Below are 19,545 nucleotides of genomic sequence, written 5' to 3' on the forward strand. Positions count from 1 at the left end.
TAGTGTCGACGCGTCGTGTAAAACCACACAGGGAAAATGTTCTTAGAACAGAACCGGAACTTTCTAATGGGACCGTTTATATCCATCGTCTTTGGTTTACCCGGATACAAGCGCAGCGCACGGACTGGGACAACGCGGTGACGTAATTGAAGTCATTGACTACGTGAATGATTTGCGTCTGTGTAAATCTATTTGAACAACACGGTGGCGTCTACCAGCAGCACGACGGAGCGCGTGGAGCAACACGCGGCAAAAAAAAGGCTCGTGCACGGTCCTCCAGAGTTTGGGAAAACTTTAATCTTGACACCGACAGTGCGGTAAACTGCAGACTCTGCAAAGTGCATCTGGCATATCTCTCATGCACGAGAGTCATGCACGAGCACATAAAGAGGAAACACCCTGGTGCAGCGAGTCAAGATGTTGGACGGGGCAAATTGTTATATTAAATGACTAACTTGAAAATAATTGCAATAAAATTACTGTTTACTAAAAAATAATCGTTAGATTAGTCGAATAATTGAAAAAATAATGGTTTGGGACAGCCCTAATTATATGTCATATATGTCTTCAAAAACACACAATATACATTACAAAAATATATTGTTTGTTTTCACAAAAGATTAAGAAGCCTGAGTCTCCTCATCGTCTCCTCATCGTCTCCTCTTGTGATCTGATCATTAATTGATTTGAACAGACTTCCATCTGTGTAAATATTCAGCAGTAGCTCCCGTCACTTCCTGTGTGGTGTTGGATGTGGTTAACTTCAGCTCCACCCGTCTCTCTCCTGTTTGGCTTCAGATCCCATTTACTTCTGGCAGCAGACGGCGGAGGACGTCACCGTGTGTGTGCGCCTCCCCGAGGGCGTCACCAAGGAGGAGGTGCAGTACAGGCTGACGGCCGACAACGTCAGCATCGGAGTCCAGGGTTTTCCTCCTCTGCTGCAAGGCCAGCTGTTTGCACCTGTAGACCCCGAGGCCAGCGCCTGGATCATCAGAGACAACAAAAGGTTAGAGACCTGGAGTCTGGATTGTTCTTCGACTTCAGTTTTTTCAGCCGTGACAGTGGAAACCTCAGTTCATTACATCAGTATCTCAGTTTGTTTGAATATTACGTCTGAACGAGGTGAACAGGGAAACACAAACCTCTGACTTCAGGGAGCAGATTCCTCCATCTTTCATTCTCTAACAGTCTTTTATCAGAACTATAGATCTCACAAAGTGTAAATGTTCTGAACAGATTTTGAAAGAAATATTTTTGTCCAGTCCCACTAACACGTGACAGCGTCGCATTTCCACTCATTTCACATATAATAATAATAATAATAATAATAATAACTTTATTATTTATTATAACAGTTATGAAGTTCTGTACAAACATAAAAACAAAACAAAGAAATAAAAAGAGATGCAATGTGTAACAGGGAGAATTACAAATACATGTGTAAAAACAATAAAATCAATAAAACGGACAAAAGTAAAAATAAAACCAAAAGTAAAAACCAAAGATTAAAGCATTGAAATCAATTAAAAGCACCTTTATTTTAAACGGGTGCGACTCAGCACACCTGATCTGCTCCATGTTGTGGTTGTGTTGGTCGCGGTGCTGAATATTCTTCGTCTGTAGAGAGACACAACCAGAACACCGTCGAGACATTTCTTTAAAAGCAGAGAATAGATCTTTAACAGCTGAAATGAAAAATGATTTGACCTGGTACCAGGTTGTCGCTGCTCTTCAGGTGAATCTCTTCCTGCATCAGGAACTGCTCGTTAAGGCAAATTGCTTCCTGGTAACGATCCAGACCCAGAGTGATTGATTAAATCAACACCATGAGGACAGAGGTGACCTCGCCCGGGACAGGGAGACGGGGACAAACTCCCGGAGCCAGGCCTGGGGGGGGGGGCTGTTTTCAGCCAGGAAAAGTGCTGATCTCGACCGGGGTTTTAGTCAGTGAAGTCTGAGACTTCTGTAACTGAGCGACACGTCCTCAGTAGACGAGGAGCAGAGGATCACTGCTCACAGCTCCACGCTCACATCAGCTTTTATCCATTTGAAACAGTAAAATATTTTGTGTTCATTATAAACTGTGTCGGGACAAATCAGACGGTGTCAGAGGACGTCAGTAGAGGACGCGGCGCTTCAGTCTGACCCAGGACACATTCACCTTCACAAAGAATGTGGTCTCATGTGGTCCAGACCTCCTGAATGTGGTCTGAGTGATCGGAGCTCAGATGGGTTCCTTATTCGATCATCAGAAAAATTAATAATCAATTATCGATTCATTATTAATTTTTTATATAAAAAATGCCTATGGCAGAAAATACTAAAGAAAGTGTCTTTTTCCTCAATGAAATCTTTATTCCAAGAAGAAATTATAGTCCAACAACAATCCTCCTTAACGAGGCAGTGAAAGTTTAAACTTTAACTATTAAACAGAAGAAAAAAGACCGAAGCTCTGAGCCAAACCTCTTCACACATAACAAGCCAGAGCTGCGGCGCTTATTCACGCCGATGTAATGTTTACAATGAGCTCCGTTATTTCTCAGATGGAAATGTTCCCACACCAAACTTCTGTTTAGAAGCAAGTCGGCGTGATTGTTGAGCCTCAGATTGAGGTGGAGGAGGAGTTCTGGATGAGAAACAGTCGACCGGCTCTTCTTCTTCTTCTTCTTCTTCTTCTTCTTCTTTTTAAATGACATCCTCTGCGATTCAGTGTTTCAAAGCAATAAAACATGACGAAAGGAGAGAGGGGCTTGAATAGTTTTCCTAAGCAGCGAATCTATGAAACCATTCATGAATGTGAGTTGAGTCATATCCTCCACTTTTAGACCTTTCATGTGTCTCTGTCACCGCTCCAGCAGGAGGTCGACTATTTTCATCCCTGGAAAAAAAGAAAATCAAAATCAGAAGGAAGCAGAATGACCAAGGCCAAACAACGCTGCACATCTGTCTCACTGTCATAACAGAAAAATACTACAATCACCTCTTCATGGTCGTATCCCTCCGCCGCTCAGACTATAGTTCCGGGTTACATCCTGTCAGTCAGAGAAAATATTAAACATTTGTGTGACATTTTGTCATGGCTAAACTGTGTTTTGTGAGGTCACACTGACCTTTGACCTTTAGCCACCAAAATCTAATCAGTTCATCCTTGAGTTCTACTGAGTGTTTGTCAAGTTTGAAGAAGTTCGGATGGACTCAGATGGACAACCTGAAAACAAAATGGCCGCTGGAGGAATAAAGAAGGAAAAAAAAATCCCAGGTTCCCGCCCTTTAACCGGAACTGCACCAAAATATAATGGATTCTTCTGTGGCCCGTGTCCCATCCCTCCACCAGGTCTGGAGCAGATCAGTTCAGGACTTTCTGTGTAATCCTGCTGGAAACAAACGTAACATCTCTGTGTTTCTCCTGAATAATATTACTGGTCGAAGTGAAACCAAAGGAGATTTAAATTTGCCTGAACTCAGACCAAACGGCATCAGAGAGTTCAGGAACAGAAACATGATGAAGCGTGCTTCATTATTCTCTCCTTGTTTAATACAAACCGTTTCGCTGCGACTATAAATGTGAGTTTTCATCGCTCCGGGCAAAACGCATAAATGCAAACATGTAACCAGGAAGATAATGTCATTTTAATTTAATTCTAATTTATTCCTCTTTTTCCTTGAATCTTTGAAGACTGATCGTCATTAACATTATTCTGCTGAGAATTAATGAACGGACTGACGCGTCGGCTCACCCTCCGCTCGGTGTAAAGACGACACAACGACCTTAATTACTGTCAGTAATTAAAATGATCTGTGTAGAAACAACGATTGATTTATTCATTAATTAGATTTTCATGATTAACAACAAACCCTGACAGACACTTAATAGCTATAGATGATCAATTATTTAAAAATCTGAAGCAGAAAATTCAAATATCAAAATTTGAGCTAAAACTAACAATTATTCTTTTTAATTATTGATTAATTACAATTGGACTCAAATGATTTTTACATTTTATCAATTATTTCCCAATCAATTCATCCTTTGGTCTATAAGACATTTATAACAACCTGACAGACACTCAGTTTGACTTCACCGTGATAATAAATCATGTTTAAATCTGACCAATTACTCTTGTTAAATATTGATTAAACAAAACAACAATCCAACATATTCATATTTATTGTGATGTAAGACTGAGAAAACATTTTGATTTGTCACAGTTTTGTATTTTCGCTTGAAATATAAAGAGTTATCAATAGTTGAACAGTTGTTGATTAAGTTTTTTAACAGCTGATTAACTGTGTAATTAGTGCAGCTCTAATCAAAGCACAACTTATTACAATAAATTAGCAAATAGATAAAAACTCAAACTCATCTCATGCTGCGTGATATGGGCAGATGATGATGATGTTGCAGTAATTTTCATGATGATCTTCATCACTTCAACTCTTCTGCTTTTTGTTCTGTTTTGTTCTCGGCGTCTGTGGTTTGATTTATTCTGTCGGTCACCTTCACACACCTCTCTCACTGAGGAAGATGATGTGAGTCAAAGTAGGTCAGACTCAGTGAATAACTCTTCATGTTCTCCTCTGGTCCTTCTCATCAGCTCAGTGTTTTATCCCACCAGGCTGCTGATTGGATGTTTACTGGCTGATTACATCGCTCTCATTCTCAAGTGTTTCGTCTGTGGTTCATAGAAAACTCCGACAGTTTCCAGAGACTTGGAAGCATCTTGTCAGTTGTGGCATTTAGGAAACCAGGAAATGAGCTCGGCCTGTCTGTGTGTGTCATTTACATATATATGTCTCCTTGGGGGGGGGGGGGGGGGGGTCTCCAATCAATCATCAATCAATCAAACTTATGTGTACAGTACTTTTCATACAGGTCAGTGCAGTTCAAAGAGCGTCACCAACGACTGATGAGCTGAAAAGAAAAGCGATGACAACAACAATAACATGAACAAACAAAAACAAACATAATCAATTTATAATAAAAGAACAAATAAAATAGAATAAAGCATCATCACAATAAAGTACGTGAATAAATAAAGTGACTGATGACCAAAATCCATATTTAATTAAAATCCAGGCTGACAGGAAATGTGTGTGTGTGTGTGTGTGTGTGTGTGTGTGTGTGTGTGTGTGTGTGCGTGTGTGTGTGCGTGTGTGTGTGTGTGTGTGTGTGTGTGTGTGTGTGTGTGTGTGTCCTCAGTCTGGAGGTGACCTTGCAGAAGCGCAGTGAGGGACCCGTGTGGGCGGAGCTGGTGATGGGCGACAGGAGGGGAGAGCATGTGATGAGTGACGAGCAGGCCGCCCTGATCCACCAGAGACTGACCCACCTGACGTCTGAAGACCTGGTGAGGCTGAGACATGACACTGATCACTGCAGCGCTGCACCTGACGCACGTCTCTCTGCACCATCGTGTGTGAGCTCAAATATCCTGGTTAAACCGTCACAACCAAAGTTAGAGAAACTAAAGTAAAGGAGCAGCAGTTACATTCCCTTGTGTTAGAATGGAAATTGGCCTTTTTAAAATTTGAGATATTTTGTTTCTAAAGTTGACATCCTGCTTTGAGCATCATGCTGAAAAAACTTTGGATTGTGTGTATATTTAAAAAGTTTTGGGGAAAATGGTGATAATTAAAACTCATTTGTGCTTAATCCAGTGAGTTAAATACTTAATTAATTAATCAGTTCACATTAATCAAATAAAAATGTAATGTTACATTAAAACTTAGCTCAACTATAATTCACCCTAGAATATTAAAGCGATGAATATCTTGGTGTAAACAGACAAAAATATCTGACAGTTAATCTTCACAGTATATATGTAAATATATATATAATATATATATCAACATATTCTCCAACCCTGCTGCCACTTGTCTGGGTGAATCATCTGGGTGTTAAATCAGTGTGTGTTGGAGGAGATGACTCAGCCATGAAACTTTCATGAAGCTCGTCTTTGTCTTGTCTGGTTTCCTCTGGAGGTTTTCTCATGACCTTCTATACCTTTTTATTAAGCCCCCCCCCCCCGTGGCCTCTTGTCCCTGTCACTTTCCTCTTCAGCTGCTCTGAGCTGCTCTTCTTCTCCTTCCTCCTCCTGACGTCTTGTGCTCATCACCACGCTCCGGTCTCCAGAGTCGCTCCCGGCCTCGTGTTCGACAGCGTTTTCAGCCACTTCCTCTCCCGCCCTCAGCCTCTATTAGCATCATCTGGGCCCACTTGAACTGGAGGCCCTCAGCGCAGATCAAGCCTTTTACATGCTAATAAATGCAAAACAAGTTGTAACTGCGGCTGCTGTTGTCCTGTTCCTTCTCTTTGTACAGAACGGGAACCCTGACAGGGACAAGCCTCCTTGTAACTCTCAGGAGCTGGAGGACTGTGATGGCTTCCCAGAAGACAGCTCCAGCCTCACACACTTCGACGGAGAATCTCTCCGACCCACTCAGGTGGTGAGTAACGCCTCTCTCCTTCACTCTGATTCTCCAGTAACTCCAACCTGAGCCACATCACCCCCCCCCCCCCCCCCCCCCAAACGCTGAGCGAGCCACTGCTGGCCCTTTGACAAGCCACTTGACCAGGAAGCTCCACAAAGGACCAGTAAAGAATGAACAGGCGCACCCACTTCGTTTCCCTCCTCCACCCTCGTGACTCGAATAGTAAGAAGTTGCACCGTTGTGGCCGACGTCTCTTTCTATCAGAGATCAGGCCGAGAATAAATTGTTCAGGGTGCAACGTGTCGCTCTGCAGAGTTATCCGCTGGTTAGAGAAGTCCAGATTTTTGTGTCACGTCTCGACTCTTTGCCTTTTGCACAGAGGACGCTGTGGACTTGTTGACCTGTGTCCAAACATATAGTCTCTGAGTCTGGTCTCAACAGACTCTTCCTCTGAGTCTGGGTCTGACTGAGGCTCTTTGCTCACAAAGCTAACCATTCTGAAGAGATGCTAACTGTTCCAACCGTTCTGAAGAGATGCTAACTATGCTAACCGTTCTGATCCGTCTGCCGGTCTCTGGTTCTGACTCCTCCTCCTCCTCTGGGTCTGACTGAGGAGCTTTAAACGAGGCGTACGCGAGCTAACATCCTTCACTCTGTAAACCTTGTTTTACCAGGTGAGTTGAGTGAGGCTCAGGTGTGTGTTTCTTACAGCAGTAACCTTCAGGAGAAGCTCTTATTTACTTTTCCAACCTCTCTGAAGCAGCGGAAGGTTTGTTCTTACAAAAGCAGGACGCTTGTGTTGTTGCTCCGTCCGGAACATGTGAGGAAAAACTGCTTTTATTTTCCCCAAGGTGAGAAACGTACGACACATGTTGCAGACTGAAGAGAAGGTCTGTTTTAGTTTGAAAAAACCTGGATTTATTAACGTTAGACATCTGAGCTTCCTAAAATCCTCAGATGGACGTGAGGAAGTGACACGTACGCTTTCAAAATTAGCACAAAAAGCTAAATGAAAACACTCCGCTTCGTGACGTAAGCATTTCTCTGAGCAGCAACCTTTCCTCTGTGTTTTGAAAATACTGAATAATGAGAATAAGTTCATGTTTTTCTTTTCCCAAAGCAGATGAATCGCACTTTACAAAAGCTCCATTCATGTGTGGACATTAGTCTCCGTCCATCACTGATGCTCCTCTTTCACTTTCTGTTTCATTGGCACTAAATAGTTTCTGTGTTGATGGTGAAGAATTCCACTCTCAACAGAAAAACACGAGCCCTTTGATTATGTAATGAAAGGCGAATAATGAGTGTTGAATATGAGGCTCAGTGTTTCCGCCTGATTCTTCCTGGTGTGTATAAAAGTTCTTTATGTTTCTGCCTCCATTTACTGAGCAGAAGCTGCTGCCCTTAAATCAGACCTGTCAGCCGTGTGAAGGACGCTGCTCTGTTTGTTCCACATGTGTGTGAACATGCGAGTGTAGACAGGTGTGTGTGTGTGTGTGTGTGTGTGTGTGTGTGTGTGTGTGTGTGTGTGTGTGTGTGTGTGTGTATCTCATCCAGGAAGCTGTGTACCGTTCTTTTCTTTGTATCCACCTTAATGCTTCAGTCCAAACTCACCTCCTTTTAAAAACCTCTCAGCTGAAAACCGTGGCTCCGTCTATTAATTCTGCAGCTCGGCTGAGACGCTTCGTGTTGGTTCCAGTCCCAGTTGAAAAGATGAAGAAGAGTTTTTATGTTTGTTCACCGGAGGAGGACTGAGTCATATCCACCGACCACGTCTGTCAGAGCTTTTATAAAGGAGCGGATCTGTAGCTACTGACGGCTTTGGCTGCAGAGGCTCAGAACAACATGGAGGCTTTTATTTGTAGAGAAGACTTTGAAATCTTTTGAAAACACTTGAAGTTTTATATTATTATTTATATCACAAAATATAAAAAGAAATCTTTTTTTTTTTTTTTTTTTAAATAAAAAGGATATTGATTTTTATATTAGAATCAAAAGTAGCTCTGAATGATCATGTTTGTATCAGAAATAACCAACAGTGTGTTCACAGGCTGGAGAGGGAGAAAGTTTATTTCACCAGTTATAATAAGAACTTGCAGCTGCAGTTCAGTCACATTCATTCTTTAATTTGGCCAAACTGCATTAAAGCGACTCCATATGCTCATGGTGGCGTATTATTTACTCTGGGTTAAAGATGGCGTCTCTGAGGAGGAAGTAACTCGTGGAACTTGATGTGGGGAGAGAGAGATGGATCTTTCCACAGAGAAATGATCCAGGTGATCACCTCAGGTCAGATTCAGACAGGTAGCATGTAGCTCTGCAGCTGCTGACTATTGATCTACTGAGAGGAAGGAGCAGTTTGTTATTATTACCAGAACTCGTCAAAGATGCAGCAGCTGCTCTAAATTAATGTAACATCACTTTTGAAAGTCCTGAGAAAACAGCACTAGAGCTGCACAATTATAATAATAATTATTTTTTTTGCACGTCGTGCAGCCGTAGCGAGCACTGAGTAATGTTTAATATACCATTAATGTCATTTCCTAATAAATATGAACTAAACTAGTGGATTGTTGACTTTTCTCTGGCTGGACTGAAACAACAGGCAACATTATTTTATCTGATTCATCTCGACAGACAGTGAAGTGTTTGCTGCTCGTGCTGCAGATGAACATGTTTCTTTGATATTCAGTCAGAGACACGACAATCGTCTGTCTGTACGTCCTCTGGAAGCTGCTGTGAGAAACTTACAGCAAATACAGACGAGACAAACGTGCTGTGAAACTCTTGAACCTGAGCCCAGGACAGATGTGACTAACCCAGGACAGATGTGAGTCTAACCCAGGACAGATGTGACTCTAACTCAGGACAGATGTGACTAACCCAGGACGGATGTGAGTCTAACCCAGGACAGATGTGACTCTAACTCAGGACAGATGTGTCTAACCCAGGACGGATGTGAGTCTAACCCAGGACAGATGTGACTAACCCAGGACAGATGTGAGTCTAACCCAGGACAGATGTGACTAACCCAGGACAGATGTGAGTCTAACTCAGGACAGATGTGACTAACCCAGGACAGATGTGAGTCTAACCCAGGACAGATGTGACTAACCCAGGACAGATGTGAGTCTAACCCAGGACAGATGTGACTAACCCAGGACAGATGTGAGTCTAACTCAGGACAGATGTGACTAACCCAGGACAGATGTGTCTAACCCAGGGCAGATATGAATCTAACCCAGGACAGATGTGACTCTAACTCAGGACAGATGTGAGTCTAACCCAGGACAAATGTGACTAACCCAGGACAGATGTGAGTCTAACCCAGGACAGATGTGACTAACCCAGGACAGATATGAGTCTAACCCAGGGCAGATATGAGTCTATCCCAGGACAGATATGAATCTAACCCAGGACAGATGTGAGTCTAACCCAGGGCAGATATGAATCTAACCCAGGACAGATGTGAATCTAACCCAGGGCAGATGTGACTAACCCAGGACAGATGTGAGTCTAACCCAGGGCAGATATGAATCTAACCCAGGACAGATGTGACTAACCCAGGACAGATGTGAGTCTAACCCAGGGCAGATATGAATCTAACCCAGGACAGATGTGAATCTAACCCAGGGCAGATGTGACTAACCCAGGACAGATGTGAGTCTAACTCAGGACAGATGTGAGTCTAACTCAGGACAGATGTGACTAACTCAGGACAGATGTGACTAACCCAGGACAGATGTGACTAACCCAGGACAGATGTGAGTCTAACCCAGGACAGATGTGACTAACCCAGGACAGATGTGAGTCTAACCCAGGGCAGATATGAATCTAACCCAGGACAGATGTGAATCTAACCCAGGGCAGATGTGACTAACCCAGGACAGATGTGAGTCTAACCCAGGGCAGATATGAATCTAACCCAGGGCAGATATGAATCTAACCCAGGACAGATGTGACTAACCCAGGACAGATGTGAGTCTAACCCAGGGCAGATATGAATCTAACCCAGGACAGATGTGAATCTAACCCAGGGCAGATGTGACTAACCCAGGACAGATGTGAGTCTAACTCAGGACAGATGTGAGTCTAACTCAGGACAGATGTGACTAACTCAGGACAGATGTGACTAACTCAGGACAGATGTGACTAACCCAGGACAGATGTGAGTCTAACCCAGGACAGATGTGACTAACCCAGGACAGATGTGAGTCTAACTCAGGACAGATGTGACTAACTCAGGACAGATGTGACTAACCCAGGACAGATGTGAGTCTAACCCAGGACAGATGTGACTAACCCAGGACAGATGTGAGTCTAACTCAGGACAGATGTGACTAACCCAGGACAGATGTGACTCTAACTCAGGACAGATGTGACTAACCCAGGACAGATGTGAGTCTAACTCAGGACAGATGTGACTAACCCAGGACAGATGTGAGTCTAACCCAGGACAGATGTGACTAACCCAGGACAGATGTGAGTCTAACTCAGGACAGATGTGACTAACCCAGGGCAGATATGAGTCTAACCCAGGGCAGATGTGAATCTAACCCAGGGCAGATATGAGTCTAACCCAGGACAGATGTGAGTCTAACCCAGGACAGATGTGTCTAACCCAGGACAGATGTGTCTAACCCAGGACAGATGTGAGTCTAACCCAGGACAGATGTGACTAACCCAGGACAGATGTGACTCTAACTCAGGACAGATGTGAGTGTAACCCAGGACAGATATAAATCTAACCCAGGACAGATGTGAGTCTAACCCAGGACAGATGTGTCTAACCCAGGACAGATGTGAGTCTAAACCAGGACACGTGGTCACATGCTCGTGGTTAGAAACATGGCAGACAGATCCAGTTGCTGTGTCGTTCTGATCGTTCTGTGTTTTTACATGAGGCTCAGAAAATCTGAGTAAAGAGACTGAGAAAGGCTGAGTGTTACCGTGGTTACTGGAGACCATGAAATGCACTGATTTTAGTACTTAAGTTAAAAAAAGATGCCTCTTCTTCGTTGGTAGAAAATCAGCCTCCGTCTTCATTGTTCTCTCCCTTTGCTCTTTCACTCTGTGTCCTCACCTCCACTTCAGAACAAGCCCAGTCCAAGGTCCAGTTCAGACCAGTTCAGACCTGATGTCTCTGATCTCATGTCTCTGTCCTGATGTCTCTGATCAGATGTGTCTAACCCAGGACAGATGTGAGTGTAACCCAGGACAGATGTGACTCTAACCCAGGACAGATATAAATCTAACCCATGGCAGATATAAATCTAACCCAGGACAGATGTGAGTGTAACCCAGGACAGATATAAATCTAACCCATGGCAGATATAAATCTAACCCAGGACAGATGTGAGTGTAACCCAGGACAGATATAAATCTAACCCATGGCAGATATAAATCTAACCCAGGACAGATGTGAGTCTAACCCAGGACAGATGTGTCAAACCCAGGACAGATGTGAGTGTAACTCAGGACAGATGTGAGTCTAACCCAGGACAGATGTGACTCTAACGCAAGACAGATGTGAGTGTAACCCAGGACAGATGTGACTCTAACGCAAGACAGATGTGAGTGTAACCCAGGACAGATGTGACTAACCCAGGACAGATGTGAGTGTAACCCAAGACAGATGTGAGTGTAACCCAGGACAGATGTGACTAACCCAGGACAGATGTGACTAACCCAGGACAGATGTGACTAACCCAAGACAGATGTGAGTGTAACCCAAGACAGATGTGAGTGTAACCCAGGACAGATGTGACTCTAACCCAGGACAGATGTGAGTGTAACCCAGGACAGATGTGACTCTAACCCAGGACAGATGTGAGTGTAACCCAGGACAGATGTGAGACTAACCCAGGACAGATGTGAGTCTAACCCAGGACAGATGTGTCTAACCCAGGACAGATGTGAGTGTAACCCAGGGCAGATATAAATCTAACCCAGGACAGATGTGAGTCTAACCCAGGACAGATGTGTCTAACCCAGGACAGATGTGAGTGTAACCCATGACAGATGTGAGTCTAACCCAAGACAGATGTGAGTGTAACCCAGGACAGATGTGAGTGTAACCCAGGACAGATGTGAGTGTAACCCAGGACAGATGTGAGTCTAACCCAGGACAGATGTGTCTAACCCAGGACAGATGTGTCTAACCCAGGACAGATGTGAGTCTAACCCAGGGCAGATATGAATCTAACCCAGGACAGATGTGTCTAACCCAGGACAGATGTGTCTAACCCAGGACAGATGTGAGTCTAACCCAGGGCAGATATGAATCTAACCCAGGACAGATGTGTCTAACCCAGGGCAGATATGAATCTAACCCAGGCAGATATAAATCTAACCCAGGACAGATGTGACTAACCCAGGACAGATGTAAGTAACCCAGGACAGATGTGACTAACCCAGGACAGATGTGACTCTAACTCAGGACAGATGTGAGTCTAACCCAGGACAGATGTGACTCTAACCCAGGACAGATATAAGTCTAACCCAGGACAGATGTGTCTAACCCAGGACAGATGTGAGTCTTAACCAGGACACATGGTCACATGCTCGTGGTTAGAAACATGGCAGACAGATCCAGTTGCTGTGTCGTTCTGATCGTTCTGTGTTTTTACATGAGGCTCAGAAAATCTGAGTAAAGAGACTGAGAAAGGCTGAGTGTTACCGTGGTTACTGGAGACCATGAAATGCACTGATTTTAGTACTTAAGTTAAAAAAAGATGCCTCTTCTTCGTTGGTAGAAAATCAGCCTCCGTCTTCATTGTTCTCTCCCTTTGCTCTTTCACTCTGTGTCCTCACCTCCACTTCAGAACAAGCCCAGTCCAAGGTCCAGTTCAGACCAGTTCAGACCTGATGTCTCTGATCTTAAATCTCTGTCCTGATGTCTCTGATCTCATGTCTCTGATCTTAAGTCTCTGTCCTGATGTCTCTGACCTGATGTCTCTGATCTCATGTCTCTGACCTGATGTCTCTGACCTGATGTCTCTGTCCTGATGTCTCTGTCCTGATGTCTCTGATCTCATGTCTCTGACCTGATGTCTCTGACCTGATGTCTCTGATCTCATGTCTCTGTCATGATGTCTCTGACCTGATGTCTCTGACCTGATGTCTCTGACCTGATGTCTCTGTCATGATGTCTCTGATCTCATGTCTCTGACCTGATGTCTCTGTCCTGATGTCTCTGTCCTGATGTCTCTGTCATGATGTCTCTGACCTGATGTCTCTGACCTGATGTCTCTGTCATGATGTCTCTGACCTGATGTCTCTGACCTGATGTCTCTGTCATGATGTCTCTGTCATGATGTCTCTGACCTGATGTCTCTGATCTCATGTCTCTGTCATGATGTCTCTGACCTGATGTCTCTGACCTGATGTCTCTGTCATGATGTCTCTGACCTGATGTCTCTGACCTGATGTCTCTGTCATGATGTCTCTGTCCTGATGTCTCTGTCATGATGTCTCTGACCTGATGTCTCTGACCTGATGTCTCTGACCTGATGTCTCTGTCATGATGTCTCTGACCTGATGTCTCTGACCTGATGTCTCTGACCTGATGTCTCTGTCATGATGTCTCTGTCCTGATGTCTCTGTCATGATGTCTCTGTCCTGATGTCTCTGTCATGATGTCTCTGACCTGATGTCTCTGACCTGATGTCTCTGTCATGATGTCTCTGACCTGATGTCTCTGACCTGATGTCTCTGTCATGATGTCTCTGTCCTGATGTCTCTGTCATGATGTCTCTGTCCTGATGTCTCTGTCCTGATGTCTCTGTCATGATGTCTCTGACCTGATGTCTCTGATCTCATGTCTCTGTCATGATGTCTCTGACCTGATGTCTCTGACCTGATGTCTCTGACCTGATGTCTCTGTCATGATGTCTCTGACCTGATGTCTCTGACCTGATGTCTCTGTCATGATGTCTCTGACCTGATGTCTCTGATCAGATGTGACTAACCCAGGACAGATGTGAGTGTAACCCAGGACAGATGTGAGTGTAACCCAGGACAGATGTGACTAACCCAGGACAGATGTGACTAACCCAGGACAGATGTGAGACTAACCCAGGACAGATGTGAGACTAACCCAGGACAGATGGGACAATAGAGCATCTTCCACCACTCATTTAAGATTCTTCCAGATATCAGCTTTAAAACAATCCCCTTCTCTGCGCTCTGATTGGACGGGCCGACAGCGACTCTCCGCTGATCCCAGAGCAGACTGAGTGATATTAAAGGTCATCCTGATGCAGCTGGTTTCTCTACAGTCAACAGAAAAAGCACTTTGGTGGTTTGAAAAGACAAAGTTCAGCGGCAGCACTGACTGAGACGGACAGGTGGTATTTCAGCTGATGTTACAGATGTGTGGCCTCTGTGTTCAGGTGCATTTGCTTTTGATTTTGTAATGACAGCGTCTCATTTCCTTTCCTCAAAGCCCCTTTGATAGAAAGAGAGTTCACTAAAAAGCTTTTTCAGACGGAGGACGAGTCATTTACTCTCTGCTCAGAATGTAATTGTAGTTCTTCATATTGTGTCAGTCGTGAAACCTCAACAAGACAATTATTATTATAATCACTGGTGTTGAGTTGAAGTCGACTGAATGAACATCGCCATTAAAATAAATCCCACTATTTATTCTATATTTTGCATTTTAAGCAGCTTATAGACACATTCCACATGTTTGTGGTTCCGTGACTTTAATCTCTACAGAAGAAAATCCAAGTTTCCTGTAAGATACAGACACAGCAGGAGTTAAACATGAAACCTCCTGATTTCAGTGAATTTATTCTGTGTAGTTATTCTCTCTTGTCACGTGTTATTGTTCGTGACTATGGTTGACTCCGGCGGCGGCGGCGGCGGCGCTGTCAGTCGACAGTCTTCACTGAGGTTTGAGTGAAACTGTCACACGCTGCGAGTCAAAATGAGTTTGGAGGAGTGATGGAGTCTAAACAGCCTGTCACTGTGAGCAACCATCAACCGCCGACCACCAACATACGGGCTGTTCACGCTGAGTCCTCAGTGCCTGTCATGTGACAGTGAGCTGGGGAGGACAGCGCTGTCTCTGAGACACCGGGACGTGGGCTGACTCCGACTGATCCGTGTGAACGCTGACATGTCGAGGAGCGATTATGTCACAGCGAAGGTCATTTTCCCTCCAAAACAAATAGGACGGAAATATCAGCAAAACCTCACACAGACAGAGTGATGTCACACTCACAATCTTCATCCCTGTTTCATGATGATGATGTTGTTATTATTATTATTATTTTAAAATCAATCAACAATAAGGACAAAATCATGAAGATGAGAGAAATTAAGATCAAGAAAAGAAAATGAAGTTGAATTAAATGTAATAATTTCACTCTTTCTTTCTGTTCACGCAGTTTTCTACAGTTTTTCGTTGCTTTTGAGAAACGCTGGGAACCCGATCAGCTGATAGTTTCTGGGAGCAACAAGCTTTTTATCGTCCGTTTTGATCTGAATGGTGATTGGACAGAAGTTAAATCTACAGTTGTGGGAGCTGCACTCACAATGAACTTTCATTTAGTTCTTTACCTTCATTCATTTGTTCTCCTTATTCTCCCTTTTGAACGTTTGTATTCTGCCTAAACAACAAAACATAATGAATATGTTTGAAAACAAATGTTAAATTTACCAATAAATGTGTAGATGTGTAATTAAGTAATTAAATATATAAATAATCGAAGGCTGAACACAGTGAGGCAGCGACCGTCCTCCTGGTTTAAAGCGCTCAGTATGTCAAACAGAACACGCCACACGTGTGAGCGTCGTCACTGCTCATGTTCTCTGTCTGATTGATCTGTTGATGGATTATTGATTTTGAGGTTTATGTTTTTGTTGCTTCAATCACAAATCAATCAACCTGATGAACAGTGTTTAAGATATAAGAATGATGGGAACAGTTGCATCATACAGAGGAGGCGGAGCTTGAGAAATCACCTTGACTATAAACAGGTTTTATCCTCATTGGTTCATGTGTCTCTGTCCTTGGTGCTGATCCCAGACCTGCAGAATCCTCACACCCACACCTGTTTCCCCCCCGTGTCTCCAGGTGAACCTGGGCAGCCATCAGTACCTGTTCACAGTCGACGTGAACCCGTCTGAGATGCCGTGTCTCTGTCTCCGACACGACGTGGACGCTCTGGTGTGGCAGCCTCGTCCCGACCGGCCCAGTGACATGTGGGAGCACGTCGCCACCTTCAACGCCCTGGGTAAGAGCGTCACCTGAAAAACACCTGTTCTCATGCTTCAGTCAGACTAACCCTGAGAGCTGTGGACAGCACCTGCTGTTTGAGACCGTAGCTCTGACAGGAAACATGTTTTTATTCCTCCACGCCGGCAACAGTCAGAGCCGCCATTTTGTTTTCATGTTGTTCGTCTTTCTGTCTCATTCTCATGGACGCGATATCTCAGTAACACCTTGTCAGAACGGCTTCAAGTTTAGCACAAACATTCACTAGCACTCAAGGATGGAGTGATTAGATTTTGGAGATCAAAGGTCAAAGGTCGTTGGCATGGTGACCTCACAACACACAGTTTGGGCCTTGTTAATGTCATGTCTCAGTAGCGCCTTGAGAGAATTTCTTCAGATTTGGCACAACCATCCACTAGGACTCAAGCATGAAGTGATTAGAATTCCATGGCTAAAGGTCAAAGGTCAAGGTCATGGTGACCCCACGCCCTGGGGTCGAAACCAGTCTGTGTTCAATTTACTTTTTGAGATTTCCTGTTACATGTCGACTCTGATACGTCGTCACACATTAAGGCGTTTTCTCTGTGACCTGAAGTAACCCCAGCAGCTTCCTTTTGTCTTCAGTTACACATTAGATTTAATTTGAAGTGTCACGGGACTGAAACGCACCGTCATGGCCGCCTGTTCTCACTTCAGTGACCAGTGAAGTCCGAGCAGGTTACGTAATCACGTTTACATGCAGCTCGTCAGTAATCCCATTTATTCCCAACCCCCGACCTTCTGCCTCCTCACTTCTTTGAGTGTGTGTGTGCGTGTATGCGTGTGTGTGTGTGCGCGCGTGTGTGTGTGTGTGTGCGTGTGTGTGTATGCGTGTGTGTGTGTGTGTGTGTGTGTGTGTGCGTGTGTGTGCGCGTGTGCGCGTGTGTGTGTGTGTGTGTGTGTTTAGTGGTGGAGCGACTCTGAAGTTTCACTTTCAGTCCGAGTGACTTTAAATATGAAAACTCGTCTCTGTGTGACGTCTTGTTCTTACATCAGTGACTCTCCCTCTGTCTCAAGTCTTTGTCGTGGTCACGTGGTCACATGGTCACGTGGTCACGTGGTCACATGGTCACGTGGTCACGTGGTCACATGCTCGTGGTTAGAAACATGGCAGACAGATCCAGTTGCTGTGTCGTTCTGATTGTTCTGTGTTTTTACATGAGGCTCAGAAAATCTGAGTAAAGAGACTGAGAAAGGCTGAGTGTTACCGTGGTTACTGGAGACTCTGATCTTATGTCTCTGTCCTGATGTCTCAGACCTGATGTCTCTGATCTTATGTCTCTGTCCTGATGTCTCTGACCTGATGTGTCAGACCTGATGTCTCTGACCTGATGTCTCTGATCTTATGTCTCTGACCTGATGTCTCAGACCTGATGTCTCTGATCTTATGTCTCTGTCCTGATGTCTCTGACCTGATGTGTCAGACCTGATGTCTCTGACCTGATGTCTCAGACCTGATGTCTCTGATCTTATGTCTCTGACCTGATGTCTCTGACCTGATGTGTCAGACCTGATGTCTCTGACCTGATGTCTCAGACCTGATGTCTCTGATCTTATGTCTCTGACCTGATGTCTCTGACCTGATGTCTCTGACCTGATGTCTCTGATCTTATGTCTCTGTCCTGATGTCTCTGACCTGATGTCTCTGATCTTATGTCTCTGACCTGATGTCTCTGATCTTAAGTCTCTGACCTGATGTCTCTGTCCTGATGTCTCTGACCTGATGTCTCTGACCTGATGTCTCTGATCTTATGTCTCTGACCTGATGTCTCTGATCTTAAGTCTCTGACCTGATGTCTCAGACCTGATGTCTCTGACCTGATGTCTCTGTCCTGATGTCTCTGATCTTATGTCTCTGACCTGATGTCTCTGATCTCATGTCTCTGATCTCATGTCTCTGTCCTGATGTCTCTGACCTGATGTCTCTGATCTTATGTCTCTGACCTGATGTCTCTGATCTCATGTCTCTGACCTGATGTCTCTGATCTCATGTCTCTCTGTGTCCTCAGGCTACGTTCAGGCGTCCAAAAGGGACAAAAAGTTTGCGACCTGCGCTCCAAACTTCTCCTACGCGTCTCTGTGCGAGTGTCTCCGCCGCGCCTTCATCTACAGACAGCCGTCGCCGGTGGAAACCGTCCTCTTCAACAGGAAGCAGGGACGTCAGGTAGGGCAGGTCGCCAAGCAACAGGTGGCCAGTCTGGACTCGGACAAACCAATCCTGGGCTTCAGAGCGACCAATGAGAGACTGTACATCCTGACCTCCAGTAACCTCTTCGTCCTAAAGGTCAATAATAATTAGAAAAGTTTCATCATTCCAAAATGAAGAAGTGTCGAGTGTTTTCCTCTTTTCACATTTTCATCTGTGAAGAATCTGTCGTTCAAGATCAAAGAGTCAGGAAGCAGCTCTGGACTAATTATGATAATGAGCTTTAACGAGCTGAAGGTTTGTAAATTAATGTCAACGATTAAATATGAATCAACGAACTGGTTCTCATGAATCTATTTAATGATGAATATACATTTCCTACAGGGAAGATGGATGATGGATGGATGATTGATGGATGGATGGATGATTGATGGGTGGATGGATACCTTATTTATCCACAAGGGGAAATTCATGTGTCATTGGTTATAATACTAATAATAACAGTTTATAATAATAAATCAGTTATTAATAACAGTTATAATAAACAATCATGTTGAGCTCTGTCACCACATTATTTCACACACACATTTCACAGCAGACATTTGTCTGAGAAAGATTCATCTTCATAAATTTCCATAAACATGTTTCACACATCACACTGATGCATTACACTCCAGCTCCGTGGGACGTGAAAACGCCTCAAAAT

General features: G+C 44.1%; 1 protein-coding gene across 1 annotated transcript in view; it reads left to right on the plus strand.

Moving 5' to 3' along the window:
• The window catches only part of nudcd1 (NudC domain containing 1), a 37,605-nt gene extending 18,428 nt beyond the window's left edge, over window positions 1-19,177 (plus strand). Inside the window, exons 6-10 of the mRNA XM_056400108.1 lie at window positions 799-1,006; window positions 5,201-5,345; window positions 6,319-6,444; window positions 16,514-16,673; window positions 18,703-19,177. Of these exons, the coding sequence (XP_056256083.1) occupies window positions 799-1,006; window positions 5,201-5,345; window positions 6,319-6,444; window positions 16,514-16,673; window positions 18,703-18,992 (929 nt within the window). The 3' untranslated portion in view covers window positions 18,993-19,177. The remainder of the gene's footprint in view (window positions 1-798; window positions 1,007-5,200; window positions 5,346-6,318; window positions 6,445-16,513; window positions 16,674-18,702) is intronic.
• The last annotated feature ends 368 nt before the right edge of the window (window positions 19,178-19,545 follow it).

The sequence above is a fragment of the Seriola aureovittata genome, chromosome 16 (genome assembly GCF_021018895.1).
Source record: "Seriola aureovittata isolate HTS-2021-v1 ecotype China chromosome 16, ASM2101889v1, whole genome shotgun sequence".
Lineage (NCBI taxonomy): Eukaryota > Metazoa > Chordata > Actinopteri > Carangiformes > Carangidae > Seriola > Seriola aureovittata.